The 14,608-nt window shown below is 34.7% G+C and overlaps 1 protein-coding gene across 4 annotated transcripts in view; it reads left to right on the top strand.

Annotated features, from left to right (window-relative positions):
- The window catches only part of AGTPBP1 (ATP/GTP binding carboxypeptidase 1), a 160,962-nt gene that overhangs the window by 129,300 nt on the left and 17,054 nt on the right, over positions 1-14,608 (top strand). For all 4 annotated transcript variants that reach the window (XM_045780977.2, XM_045780979.2, XM_045780980.2 and 1 more), the window contains 5 exons: positions 923-1,103; positions 6,545-6,674; positions 7,935-8,066; positions 10,218-10,394; positions 13,904-14,064. In XM_045780977.2, coding sequence (XP_045636933.2) covers positions 923-1,103; positions 6,545-6,674; positions 7,935-8,066; positions 10,218-10,394; positions 13,904-14,064 — 781 coding nt within the window. The remainder of the gene's footprint in view (positions 1-922; positions 1,104-6,544; positions 6,675-7,934; positions 8,067-10,217; positions 10,395-13,903; positions 14,065-14,608) is intronic.

Raw genomic sequence — 14,608 nt, 5'->3', positions numbered from 1 at the left:
AGTATAATACAACAAAATGTTTTAACGGTTCATGTAATAATACATGAACCGTTAAAACATTTAAAAATTTAAATTTTAAATGTTTAAAATTTAAATTTTACGATTAAAAATTTACAGTAAACTAATTTTATTAAAAATTTACAACAAACTAATTTCATTAAGATTAGTTTATTAAACTAATAAAATAATTTAATTTATAAATAAAACCACCAGAAACCTATCAAATGCTTTGATGCTAGCACTGAATAGCTACTTGTTTTTCCCCTGCTATATTTTTACAGTTGTCTCAGATGTACAGCTATAATAGAAAAAATAAGAAAACTGCTCTAATTTTGATAAGAAGATTAAGTATTTTTAGGAAAGAGAAAGAGCTTGCTATGCATGAAAATATGAGCAGGTGGGCTGAGTGGTTATATTTTAGACCTGTATATATAAATGTATAGTGAAAAATTTTTCTCTGTAAATCTCTGAACAGCTATACCTTATTTTATCTGTGCTTATTATAGCAACTATAAAATGGGTAAAATGACATTTTCACTTTTTCCCCCATGAGTTTATGAAAAATAAATTTATATTTAAAGCTTCCCCAACTACTTGTTCTTTATAAAAAACAAGATTATATAAAAGAACTAGTTTTATATGTCAGATTAATTATTGGGAAATAAATAAGTGACTCAAATACTATTTATTGTGTTATGTCATACTGTGAACTCCTTTAGGACATGGCTTAATATGGGTTTTGTATGTTTTCTCTATAGGGCCTAGTTCCACTCTTGTATATAGTTGGTGCACAGGGAGTGTTGCTATGAATGTATATCAGAATTCACAATTGAATAGAAATATTTCCAAGTCCCCGAAGTCAAACATCATATAAATTCTGAGTAGTTGTTCATTTTAATTTGACATTTTATGTGTACTTTAGGAAACCGCCCTTACGTTTTCTTATCTGCTCGGGTACATCCTGGAGAAACTAATGCAAGTTGGGTAATGAAGGGAACATTGGAGTACCTCATGAGTAATAACCCTACTGCCCAGAGCCTACGAGAATCCTATATTTTTAAAATTGTCCCTATGCTAAATCCAGATGGTGTCATCAATGGAAAGTAAGTGAAACAAACATTATAGAAATGCTATAGACGTTGTGGCTGTCCCATATAAACTGGTCAAAATAATAGCATCCAACTTAATTTGGAAAACAGATTGAGTGATTTTTCTAGAACAAAGAAATTGTTGGTGGGGAAGTCATCTAAGATGAATTTTTAAAGGAAAATACATTTTATATACCAGTATGATATTTTGAGAAATTCTGTATTCCATGAGAATATGATCTCATAAAATGTATGTCTTGCTTGAATTGTTTTAGAAAAATCAGTGTCCGGATATGAGAAAGATTTTTAACATATCCTCTTATATTCCTTTTTGCTTGTTAGTGGCATGATCTTGGGTTGTTCAAGATTTAGAATCTTCTGGGACCTCTTTCCACTGATAGGGATTGGCTCTATCTGCTGACCTCTTCCTGATAGGAAGAGGTGTGGTTTTGACAGAAAGAAGTCTTTAGACTGGCAATACTAGAAGATAACTTCTTTTTAAGTTTAGATGGCTTACAGTTAGTGCAATTTTATTTTTTGTGGGAATTAGGAAAGGTCTCTGTTTCTTTTTTTTTTTTTTTTTTATAGGAATATTTTTTGTAAATAAAAAAAACCCTAGGGCCAAGTACGTAGGGGGAAAAATGAACGTAATTTTTTTTTATTGATTTTTATATTATATTATGTTAGTCACCATACAGTACATCCCCGGTTTCCGATGTAAGGCTTGATGATTCATTAGTTGTGTATAACACCCAGTGCACCATGCAATACGTGCCCTCCTTACTACCCATCACCGGTCTATCCCATTCCCCCACCCCCTCCCCTCTGAAGTTCTCAGTTTGTTTCTCATAGTCCATAGTCTCTTATGTTTCATTCCCCCTTCTGATTACCCCCCCTTTCTTTATCCCTCTCTTCCCCTACCGATCATCCTAGTTCTTATGTTCCATAGATGAGAGAAATCATATGATAGTTGTCTTTCTCTGCTTGACTTATTTCACTTAGCATTATCTCCTCCAGTGCTGTCCATGTTGTAGCAAATGTTGAGAACTCGTTCTTTCTGAAAGCTGAGTAATATTCCATCGTATATATGGACCACAACTTCTTAATCCAGTCATCTGTTGAAGGGCATCTCGGCTCCTTCCACAATTTAGCTATTGTGGACATTGCTGCTATGAACATTGGGGTGCATATGGCCCTTCTCTTCACTACGTCTGTATCTTTGGGGTAAATACCCAGTAGTGCAATGGCTGGGTCATAGGGTAGCTCAATTTTTAACTTTTTAAGGGACCTCCACACTGTTTTCCAGAGTGGCTGTACCAACTTGCATTCCCACCAACAATGTAGGAGGGATCCCCTTTCTCCACATCCTCTCCAACAATTGTTGTTTCTTGCCTTGTCTATTTTTGCCATTCTAACTGGCGTAAGGTGGTATCTCAGTGTGGTTTTGATTTGAATTTCCTTGATGGCTAATGATTTTGAACATTTTTTCATGTGTCTGTTAGCCATTTGTATGTCTTCATTGGAAAAGTGTCTGTTCATATCTTCTGCCCATTTTTTGATTTGTTTATTTGTTTCTCGCGTATTGAGTTTGAGAAGTTCTTTGTAGATCTTGGATACCAGTCCTTTATCTGTAGTGTCATTTGCAAATATATTCTCCCATTCCGTGGGCTGCCTCTTAGTTTTTCTGACTGTTTCCTTGGATGTGCAGAAACTTTTAATCTTGATGAAGTCCCATAAGTTCATTTTATCTTTTGTTTCTCTTGCCTTTGGGGATGTGTCATGAAAAAGGTTGCTTTGGCCGATGTCGTAGAGGTTGTTGCCTATGTTCTCCTCTAGAATTTTGATGGATTCCTGTCTCACATCGAGGTCTTTCATCCATTTGGAGTTTATTTTTGTGTATGGTGTGAGATAGTGGTCAAGTTTCATTCTCTTGCATGTAGCTGTCCAATTTTCCCAGCACCATTTATTGAAGAGACTGTCTTTTTCCCACCAGATGTTTTTTCCTGCTTTATCAAATATTAGTTGCCCAAAGAGCCGAGGGTCCATTTCTGGGCTCTCTATTCTGTTCCATTGGTCTATGTGTCTGTTTTTGTGCCAGTACCATGCTGTCTTTGTGATCACAGCTTTGTAGTACAGCTCGAAATCCGGCATTGTGATGCCCCCAGCTTTGTTTTTCCTTTTCAACAGTTCCTTGGAGATTCGGGGCCTTTTCTGTTTCCATACAAATTTAAGGACTGTTTGTTCCAGTTCTTTGAAAAATGTCCTTGGTATTTTGATCGGGATAGCATTGAAAGTGTAGATTGCTCTGGGTAGCATGGACATTTTAACTATGTTAATTCTTCTGATCCATGAGCATGGAATATCTTTCCATCTTTTTATGTCTTCCTCAATGTCTTTCAAGAGTGATTTATAGTTTCTAGAATATAGGTCCTTTACGTCTCTGGTTAAGTTAATTCCAAGGTAACGTATGGTTTTTGGTGCTATTGTAAATGGGATGGATTCCCTAATTTCTCTTTCTTCGGTCTCGTTATTCGTGTATAGAAATGCAACTGATTTCTGAGCATTGATTTTGTATCCTGCCACGTTACTGAATTGCTCTATAACTTCTAATAGTTTGGGAGTGGCTTCTTTTGGGTTTTCCATATAGAGTATCATGTCATCTGCGAAGAGAGACATTTTGACTTCTTCTTTGCCAATTTGAATACCTTTGATCCCTTTTTGTCGTCTGATTGCTGTTGCAAGGACTTCTAGTACTATGTTGAATAATAGTGGCGAGAGTGGGCATCCTTGTCGAGTTCCTGATCTTAAGGGAAAGGCTTCCAGCTTTTCCCCATTAAGAATAATATTTGCAGTAGGCTTTTCATAGATGGCTTTTATGAGATTGAGAAATGTACCTTCTATTCCTACACTCTGAAGGGTTTTAATCAGGAAAGGATGCTGTATTTTGTCAAATGCTTTTTCGGCATCGATTGAGAGGATCATATGGTTCTTGAGTCTTTTCTTGTTGATATGATGTATCACGCTGATTGATTTGCGAATATTGAACCACGCTTGCATCCCAGGTATGAATCCCACTTGATCGTGATGGATAATCCTTTTAATGTACTGTTGGATTCTATTAGCAAGTATCTTGTTGAGGATTTTGGCGTCCATATTCATTAGGGAAATCGGTCTGTAATTCTCCTTTTTGATGGGGTCTTTGCCTGGTTTGGGGATCAAGGTAATATTGGCCTCATAGAATGAGTTTGGTAGCTTTCCTTCTGTTTCTATTTTTTGAAATAGCTTTAGGAGAATAGGTATTATTTCTTCTTTGAATGTTTGGTAGAATTCCCCAGGAAAACCGTCCGGGCCTGGAGTTTTGTTATTTGGAAGGTTGTTTATCACTGACTCAATCTCTTCATAATTAATTGGCCTATTTAAGGAATCAATTTCTTCCGGTTTCAATCTTGGTAGTTTATAGGTTTCCAGGAAGGATTCCATCTCTTCCAGATTGCTTAGTTTATTGGCATATAGCTGTTGATAAAAATTTCTAATAATCCTTCCAATTTCAATGGTGCTCGTCGTGACCTCTCCTTTTTCATTCATAATTTTAATAATCTGGGTCCTTTCTCTTTTCTTTTGGATAAGTCTTGCCAGTGGTCTGTCAATTTTATTGATTCTCTCAAAGAACCAGCTTCTAGTCCTGTTGATCTGCTCTACTGTACTTCTGGTTTCTGCTTGATTGATTTCAGCTCTAATTTTGGTCAGCTGCTTCCTCGTGCATGGATTAGGCCTGTCCCTCTGTTGCTGTTCCAGCTTCTTGAGGTGAGAATATAAAAACTGCATTTTCGATTTTTCTGTTCTTTTGAGTGAGGCTTGGATGGCTATGTATTCCCCCCTTAGGACTGCCTTTGCAGTATCCCATAGGTTTTGGACTGTTGTATTTTCATTCTCATTGGTCTCCATAAATTGTTTAATTTGATTTTTGATTTCCTGGTTTATCGAGTCATTCCTGAGCAGGATGGTTCTTAGTCTCCAAGTGTTTGAGTTTCTTCCAAATTTTTCCTTGTGGTTGAGTTCCAATTTCAGAGCGTTGTGGTCTGAGAATATGCAGGGGATAATTTCAATCTTTTGGTATCGGTTGAGACCTGTTTTGTGTCCCAGAACATGGTCTATTCTTGAGAATGTTCCATGGGCATTAGAATAGAATGAGTATTCTTTGGTTCTGGGGTGTAGTGTTCTATATATATCTATGAGGTCCAACTCGTTGAGTATGGCATTCAAAGCCTTTGATTCTTTGCTTAGTTTTTGCCAGGGTGTTCTGTCTATTTCTGATAAAGGTCTCTGTTTCTGAAAGATGGGAATTTGGACTTGCTGTTATGAGCATCTGCAAAGCTGAGGATACCATATTTTATTTATTCAATAAAGATAGCATGGATATTTCTCATATTTTAGGAAATTTTTGAATGAAAAAGCTAGAATAATTTCCTTTTAAGTAGTATGTTTTGGAATTAAAATGAGATTTTTATGACTGGTTTTAATTCAGAAACATTAATCAGTTAGAATTCTATTTATATTTCTGTTATCACCATCTGATAGTTTGCTTAAATTTTTGCTCAATTGCCTTATGTAATACCTGCGATTAAATGAAAATACATTTGAACTTTTGCAAGAATGTAAACTTTTCATATACTTCTCTTTTTTAGGAGGGCCCAGCTCAGATAGTACTTTCTCTTTTCTTTCTTTCTTTTCCTTTTTTTTTTTTTTTTAAGTAGGCTCCTTGGCCTGTCTGGAGCCCAGCGCGGGGCCAGAACTCACAGCCCCGAGATCAACACCCAAGCTAAGATCAAGAGTCAGATGTTTAACCAGCTGAGCCACCCAGGTGCCCCTCAGATAGCACTTTTACATAATAACTAATATAATCAAAGTACAGGATATTAGTATATAACAAATTATTATATAGTCAGAATGGAAAATATGACCATTAATCAGTTTTATAGAGCATGAAATCAGACCCCAGAATTGAGAATTAATTTTTTCTTTTTTTAAGATTTTATTTATTTATTTATTTATTTATTGTTAGAGCGAGCGGGAGAGCAGAGGGAAGGACAGAGGAAGAGGGAGAGAGAATCTCAAGCAGACTCCCAATGAGCACAGAGCCCTACTCCAAGCTCAATCTTAACGACCCTGAGATCATGACCTGAGCCGAAATGAAGAGTTAGAGGCTCAACAGACTGAGCCACCCAGGCACCCCTAAGTTTTTTTCCAATAGCTGGAACATGTTGGCCTAAGTATCTGAAAACTTACCAAGTTAAATGCATGTAACACAAGATCTTACACAAAGCAAATACTTAATAAGTGTTTATTTAATGACTAGTGTGTTTACTGGAAATAGTTATTGCAATAGAATCATAAAATTAAATATATGTAAGAGTTTATCAGTACTGATGTTTGTGGTTGTGTTTCCATATGTGTAGTCACCGCTGTTCTTTAAGTGGAGAGGATCTGAATAGACAATGGCAAAGTCCAAATCCAGATTTACATCCTACAATTTACCATGCTAAGGGGCTGCTACAATACCTGGCTGCTGTGAAGCATTTACCACTGGTAAGTATTTGTACTCCGTTTAGTCAAAGAAATGATTTTGTTAATTAACAACTCAGTATTTTATGGTTATAAAAGTTAAGCATTAATTTCAAAAGCAATTTCTTTAAAATATCTTCTATTAACTACTTCTGTTATCAATTACATAATATCAGTGTTTTATGGTGTCAAATTAATACAGTGCATCCATATTCTTATTTCATCAGGTTTAATTTTTATAGTTCCCATGAGCTCCTTACTTTTATCTTTTTTGATTATGAATATTGGTAACTCCTAGTTGTAAGTTTTGGGTATTTAACTTCAGTGTTTGAACAACACTAAGGTAATAGGATGTATCTTCCAGATTCTCAAACTAGTAGAAGCTTATTTCTGAATTCTTTAGTCAACTCTGATGCAGGTAAGTCTCCAGTATTCACATGAAAAAGGTGGTGTAGGCACGGTGGGAGACTACCAAACTGTGTATATATATATGTTTTCCACAGAATGTTTTTGTGTAGAATGTTCCCATTGTGGTTTAAATGAGGTAATCTTCCTTTGGGAAAGATAGGAAAACTGTAGAGAAGGAACAGCATTGAAATGCAAGCCTGTTCTTCATTTTTCATTTTAAAAATGATGCTCTTAATTGAAATCATACCCTTTTTTATTTTTTATTTTATTTTTTTTTAAAGATTTTATTTATTTATTCGACAGAGATAGAGACAGCCAGCGAGAGAGGGAACACAAGCAGGGGGAGTGGGAGAGGAAGAAGCAGGCTCATAGCGGAGGAGCCTGATGCGGGGCTCGATCCCAGAACGCCGGGATCACGCCCTGAGCCGAAGGCAGACGCTTAACTGCTGTGCCACCCAGGCGCCCCGAAATCATACCCTTTTTTAAATAGTGTTTTTCATGAAGGCATTTTCATGTTCTTTCAAATTAGGTAAATGTTTTAACAACTCTTGGATCAGTGATGATTGCTGCTGTAGATTTGAACTAAAATTGAATTTATTATTTTTTAAATGGTAAATAGTAGATACGTGAGAAAGAGCAGAACTTGTGGCTTGATGTAGGCCCTGGAAAGGATTTAGCCATTTTGGAATTAATCACAGATCCTTTCCAGAACTAGATATTACTACTTTTATTAATTCTACTTGTTTAATGGTGGCTCACTTACAATATAAAGGGCAAAGAAACAGACCTATTTATGGTCTTGGTATTAACTAGCTTTATTTGGCAATATATGAATTTGAAGCTTTTTAATTTTTAAAATATGTTGTATTTTCCAAGGTTTATTGTGATTATCATGGCCATTCCCGAAAGAAGAATGTATTTATGTATGGCTGCAGCATCAAAGAGACCGTCTGGCATACCAATGATAATGCAACTTCATGTGACATTGTGGAGGATGCAGGATACAGGGTAATTATTACAGATAAGTCTGGAGTTTTTGGAATTCAAACATGCATAGCACTACAGAAAATAATTTAACATACACAAACTACTCAGATTCAGCAAGTGTTGCCATTTTGCCATTATTTTGTTGTCGATTAAGATTTTTTCAGGTTAAACATTCTAAAATTTTTGCTTTTCATATTTGGATTTTTAACCTATTGGGAATTTATTTTTGTATGAGGGTTGGGGATCTAATTTTAGTTTTCCCATATATAGCCAGTTGTCTCAGCACCATTTATTAAACATTACATCCTTCCTGTGCCAATTTATAAAGCCATCTGTTACATGCATACCATGTTTCCATGCGTCTGCGTGTGTTTTGAGGTATGCCCAGACCTGAAAGGAGATCTTATTGCTTCACGTCTTGGGTGCTCTCCATTTGGGCACACCTACTGTATTTGTGCTCAAACAAAGCACCCCAAGTTATTTTCCCAAAAGGGTTTTAGTAGCATACCACTGCAGTGAGCAGAAATTCAAAGGCACATTTTCTTTTTGGTGTCCTCTTTCTTCTTCCCCTTTCCCAAATAAATAAAATGATTAGAGTTATATAAAAAAAGATGGGAACACTCCAGAAACAAAAAGTAGTATGTGAAAGTCATCTCTCACTCACTAATCATTGCTACCATGTGTATTGTGAGATTTGCCTCTAAGGATATTCATTCTTAAATGTATATACATGTAGCTTATGAAGTTCTGTTTTTATTCTGACACCACAGCCAATGTGCATTGCTGTGCATTTTTATCACTGTACAGATGTAGCAAAATTTGTGTGTTTAGTAGTCCAACCTATTAGTGGTTGGTTGATTAGTATTGCCAGATTGTCCTACGTAAAGATTGTATAAGTTGATACTGCCCCATAGAATGACTGACAGTGCTGTTTCCACACTCCTACTACAGCATGCTGTCTTCTCTGCCAGGGAAAAACTATCCGATGGCTTTAATTTGCATATCTGTAATTATAAATGAGGTTGAGTATCTTTTCATATGTTTGGCCAATTATGACCTCTCCCTCTCTTTTAAAAGCCTTTTCTCACAGTCTCCGCTTACTTTTATACTGGTCATCTAATTATTACTGTTTTTAAGGTAACTGCTCTTTGTATGTATTACAAATACACTGAAACATTTTTTTGTGTGTGGCAATTTAAAACTCACATCATATTTGTTAATTTTTTTTTTAAATGACTTCTGAGTTTTGAGGCTTAGAAAGACTTCTTATCCCAAGATTTAAAAAATAAAGGTTTTTTTAGTCTTTTTTTTAAATCTTTAAAAAATCTTATCCCAAGATTTAAAAAATAAAGTTTCCATGTTTGGTGTTTTTAATTTCATTTTGCAATTTTACTCATTGTAAATCTAAATTCACAATCCAGGTAGACCTGAACTTACTGAAGAGTGGCTTCAGCTAGTTTCTGTCAGTGGCTCTCCAGGGGTGCGAGCGGTTAGAGAGTGATCAGTCTTCTGTCCACTCATCATTCTAATTTTAACATCTGCCTTTGGTTCTGATTGGGAATTCTCTTTCTTTGTGGAGATGTATCTATTCTACACAGTTATCACGATTTTACTTGCCTTACATATATAATTAGGTTACTATCTGTTGGATTATTTTTCTAGTCAAAGCCTCTTCTTTCAGAGTTTCCCTGGCTCTGCCCCCATATTTAGACACTGCAGGTGAACCTGAGAATAATCTGAAGTTGAAAAAAAGGTTGTGGGCATAGCTTTGTGATTGTCTTAGCTTTATTGATTAATTTAGAGATGATTGACATTTACAAGGTTAAATCTCTTAATTAGTAGGCCATCTTTCATGACTAAAGTTGCTTTGTTTTTTAAACATGGGCTTTTTTTCATATTTTTAACATAGTTTTCGTTCATTTATTGGTTGCTGCTATGAATGTGATCCTTTCTTCTATTCTGTTTTCTGATTACTGTTCATCTAGGAAAGCAGAAAATTCTGAATTAGTAAAGAATGGTTTTGATGCTTGGAATAGGAGGGTATCTAAAGCAAGAAGATCCACAGGCTCTGCTCTAATCACTGTGCTTTCATGAAAATTTTTAAAAATAACAAAAAAAATCATTATTTCAAAAAACCCTTGTTGAAATATTTTATCATTCTTATCTTTTCAGACTTTGCCCAAGATACTGAGCCATATTGCCCCAGCATTTTGCATGAGCAGCTGTAGCTTTGTAGTAGAAAAATCTAAAGAATCCACGGCTCGTGTTGTAGTTTGGAGGGAGATAGGAGTACAAAGAAGCTACACCATGGAAAGTACTTTATGTGGCTGTGATCAGGGAAAATATAAGGTAAAGCATCTCAGGACTTCGAGCGGTAAAAATTATTTTAAGGACTTTTCATATAGTATGCTGGTGATTTTCAAGTATATATTAAATGACACATTTGTTATACTGAGTTATATGTAATTTGCAAGAATAGAATTGAATCATATGCAATTCTTTTTTACTTCTTTCTACTTGAATAGCTTGCTTTTGGTCTTAATGAAATCTTAGTTGAGCCTATCTACATTCATAATTTTTAAGAAGGCATTTTGTGGTACACATTTAAATACTGATTGGTAATTTATAATGAGCTGTGCCAGTAGTACATTATTAATAAAAATTTTCTGTCATTTTAATTTGTTGGATGTAAGCATATTTTTATGCATTTAGAAATAAACACATTTATTTATAAAGTTTTACATGTTTAGATTTTTGTGTGTGTGTGACTTTTAAATGCATATCGCTTCACTAAAATGTTTTCTTTACTAAGACTGCTCTTCTCTAGTGTCATAGACTTTTTTAAAGATGTATTTATTTTAGAGAGCGAGAGCACAAATGAGAGGGGCAGAGGGAGAGAGAGAATCTTAAGCAGATTCCACACTGGAGCCCGCCTGGGTGCTCGATCTCAGGACCCTGAGATCAAGACCTGAGCTGAAACCAAGAGTCAGATGCTTGATTGAGTGCACCACCCAGGCACCCCTGGTGTCATAGACTTTGATTGCAAACAACTGGAGCTTAAAGTTTCCTTTTGAAATTAAAGACTGATAAAATATTAGGTGACTTCGAGTTTTTTAATTTGAAGATTGAGAACCTAATGGGCAATCAGTTAGAGCTTAGATAATCAAGAGCAAACAAATAAGTATTACAAGTACTTATTTTTCTTGCCACAGAAAGATTTTTAGGTGTCATGCTGATTATTCCTCATTCTGTTTGATTTGGCTTGGTTTGGGCAAGAGGAAACTGAATCTAATAGTGATTTTCCTATGCCTTACATAAAAATGGTTGTAACTTTGTTTGGAAAGAGTTAAAAATTTTCCAATTGGTTAGTATTAAAAATGTCAACATATTATACTTGATGGAAAGCTTAACTGGAAAGCCTAAGTAATGACTTTTTCAGTCTGTACCAAACTGGAAGAAAATGGTATAGATCTTGCAACTGACATTCAAACTTTTGGGGCCTCCTAGAATAGAACTTAATGAAATTTCAGTACTTTCTGTTGACTTCCCTAAATTTTAGGTTGTGATCACAGTATATTATGCTTCCAAAATGTAATGTCTTTTGAATTCTCTTCAGATACTGTAAAACAATGACTTCTCATTTACTAAGGACATGATGGTGATAAGAGATGAGATGTCCTAGAGCACTACTCTAGCTCCCAACCCCTGTCTCCTAATCATTGCTCTCGTGGACAGCTTTGCTCAGAGTCTGGTATTCTGTAAGTTTGTAGGATGAGAACAAAGCTTGAGAATCACTTTTGTGTAAGACCATAGGTTTCTCTGATGAAAAAGCCCTTAGACTGTATGATCTATGGAAACAGACTATAAATTACTTCTTAAAGAGATTCTTTATGCACTCAGACTGGAGAAAGCAACTTAAAGCATCAATGTCTTTGAAACTAGCCTCTGGGGGCAGGAAAAGAAGTAGAGAAACTGAGGTTTGCATGCCCCTTGAAATCAACTATAGGATATAGCAGTAGTGCTTTCTTATTATATTTGGATTTCTTATTGTATTTGGATTCTACTGATAGACTTTCATCGGATTTTTAAAAACATTCTATTTGTATTTTGATAAATTTCTTTGGTCATTAAAAAAAAAACACATTTAAAAACATAGCCAAAATATATTTTGAAACATAAAATGTTAGGCCAGTTTTCTAAAAAGTTATTAGAGTTAATGTTGATTTAAAACTCTTATGCAGAGAAATGTCTTTTACCAAGCCAGTTTTTTTTAATGTCTAAAATTCTGTGATCATAACACTTACTTTTTATAAGCTTTTTTGTTATTGTTAATAAACTTCGTTTTTTTAAGAGAAGTCTTAGATTCATAGCAGAATTGAGTGGAAAGTACAGAATTCCGATATACTCCTATCTGCCCCTACACACATAATGTATACTTTTTAGACTTGTTAGCTAATAAGGTGTGTGAGTTTTTAATGGTATTTTAAGAAACAGTTTTCTTCACCTCAAGAAATGTTCTTATATTACTGAATTTTAGGCTGTAAATGATCTTTATTTTTATTTTCTGTGAACTAATTCAGAAACAGTCATAGCCTTTCTAACGCTTTTAAATTAAGAAGGCAAATGAATGTTCTAATAAAGTTAGGTTACATTTCTTAGAATATTTGGAGGTGGGTAAACTATTTAAACCGTCAGTCAGTTGGGGCGCCTGAGTGGCTCTCAGTTGAGTGTCAGGCTCTTGGTTTCAGCTTAGGTCATGATCTCATGGGTCATGGGATCGAGCCCCACGTCAGGCTCCCCCTGCTCAGAGGGGGAATCTACTTGAAGATTCTCTCCCTCTGCCCCTCCCCCTTCCTCTCAAATATAAAATAAAAAATCTTTAAAAAAATAAACAATCATATTATAAAGGCATGTGCTGTATGTAGGGCAAGTAACAGTTTTTACAATTTATTTTCTTCAGTTACTGTGTGCTTTTAGTGTGGTCATTGTGAAGCTGTTTTAAAATACCTTTTCTCTAAATGATGTGTGCTCTCATTGTCACCTGCAACTTTTGTTGGTGTAAGGATTTCACTTGTTTTAGAGATTCACTTTTATCTGAAAATTAAACAATAAGCAATGTTTTGATTTATAGTCCATTTTTATCATTTTATGTGGTGACATTTAACTTTTGATAAGTCTTATATTGTTTATTGGGAAAATCAATTAGAAAAGGGTAATGAGTTGCAATAAAGTTTCCATTTTGCTGCAGTAGACCAGATTTGAAATGGGCATTCCTAATTGACCTGGAGCATAGGAACTTAATTTTACTGCTACCTCATTGGCCTACATTGGCCTTCTTTCTTTCTTTTTTTTTTTTTTTTTTGACATAGTTACCTTTCTTTTGTTGTTTTTTTATTTACCAGTTTCTTCTATCTTAAAGTAAAAAGTGTCTATATGGTAATGTTCAGATACAGAATTTAGGGCCTTGATTTTGACAGTACAATATTTCAACATTGGCATCCAAAGTAGTGGATTACAAGAAATACTAGCAATGTCTTGCAAAGATATAATTTCACACATGAACTCTAAGAGTAATATAACCACAGAATGTTTATTTTTTCCCCAGTGTGTTAGTGAAAATAGTTTGCATGTAACGAATGAGAATAGACGTTTTAGAAATGGTTTTTTGAGACCATTTCCTTTGTGACCTAAAATGATCTTATATTGTTAAGGCATTGTGCTTATTGAGTTGTAGGCCCATACAAAATACCTTTTAATTTATTAATATAATTATAAATTTATTTTATGTAATTATAATAAGATGCAGCCAGAGGACAGCAAATATCCTAATTATATGTATGAAATTGCTTTATTTCTAGGGTTTACAGATTGGTACTCGAGAATTAGAAGAGATGGGAGCAAAATTTTGTGTTGGTCTGTTGCGTTTGAAAAGACTGACATCCCCGTTGGAATATAATCTGCCTTCCAGCCTGCTTGACTTTGAAAATGACTTGATTGAGTCGAACTGCAAAGTAACTAGGTAAGACACACTTGCTTCCTTCTCTTATTATGTTGTAGTATACTTTTAGACTTCATTAAATTAATTAAGGGGGAAGGGCACAGAGATTTTAATAGCCAAGAGCATTTTTAGAATTAATATAACTAAGTTTAAACATCTAGGTTACAAATTTATTTGTTCCAAATTGTGATAATATTCTTCATTCTTTTAACATTGATATTTGGATGAGATAATGAAATACCCTTATATTTTTAAAATGCTATTTTTAGTGATCTTAATGGTTTACCTTTAACCCAAAAATAAGCAATGTGGAAAACAGTATTTTGATAAAATCTAAATTAAGAGGACTTGGAACCAGGATTCATTCTTGAAATTTTATTTTGTTGATATCTACACACATCATACGGCCTTCCAGTAACCTTCTGGTTACATATACTAAAAACAGCTATTTAATTTAGTATCCCTTTGAAAATTTAATTATATCTGCCAAATAAGATTCTCAATAGATAAACCTTTGCTCCTTAAATTAAATATATATAAAATTTGATCAGTTACAGGCTCAGAT

Source organism: Ursus americanus, chromosome 34, assembly GCF_024610735.1.
Source record: "Ursus americanus isolate L20-20 chromosome 34, mUrsAme1.1.p, whole genome shotgun sequence".
Lineage (NCBI taxonomy): Eukaryota > Metazoa > Chordata > Mammalia > Carnivora > Ursidae > Ursus > Ursus americanus.
This window is presented reverse-complemented; position numbering and strand designations above follow the sequence as displayed.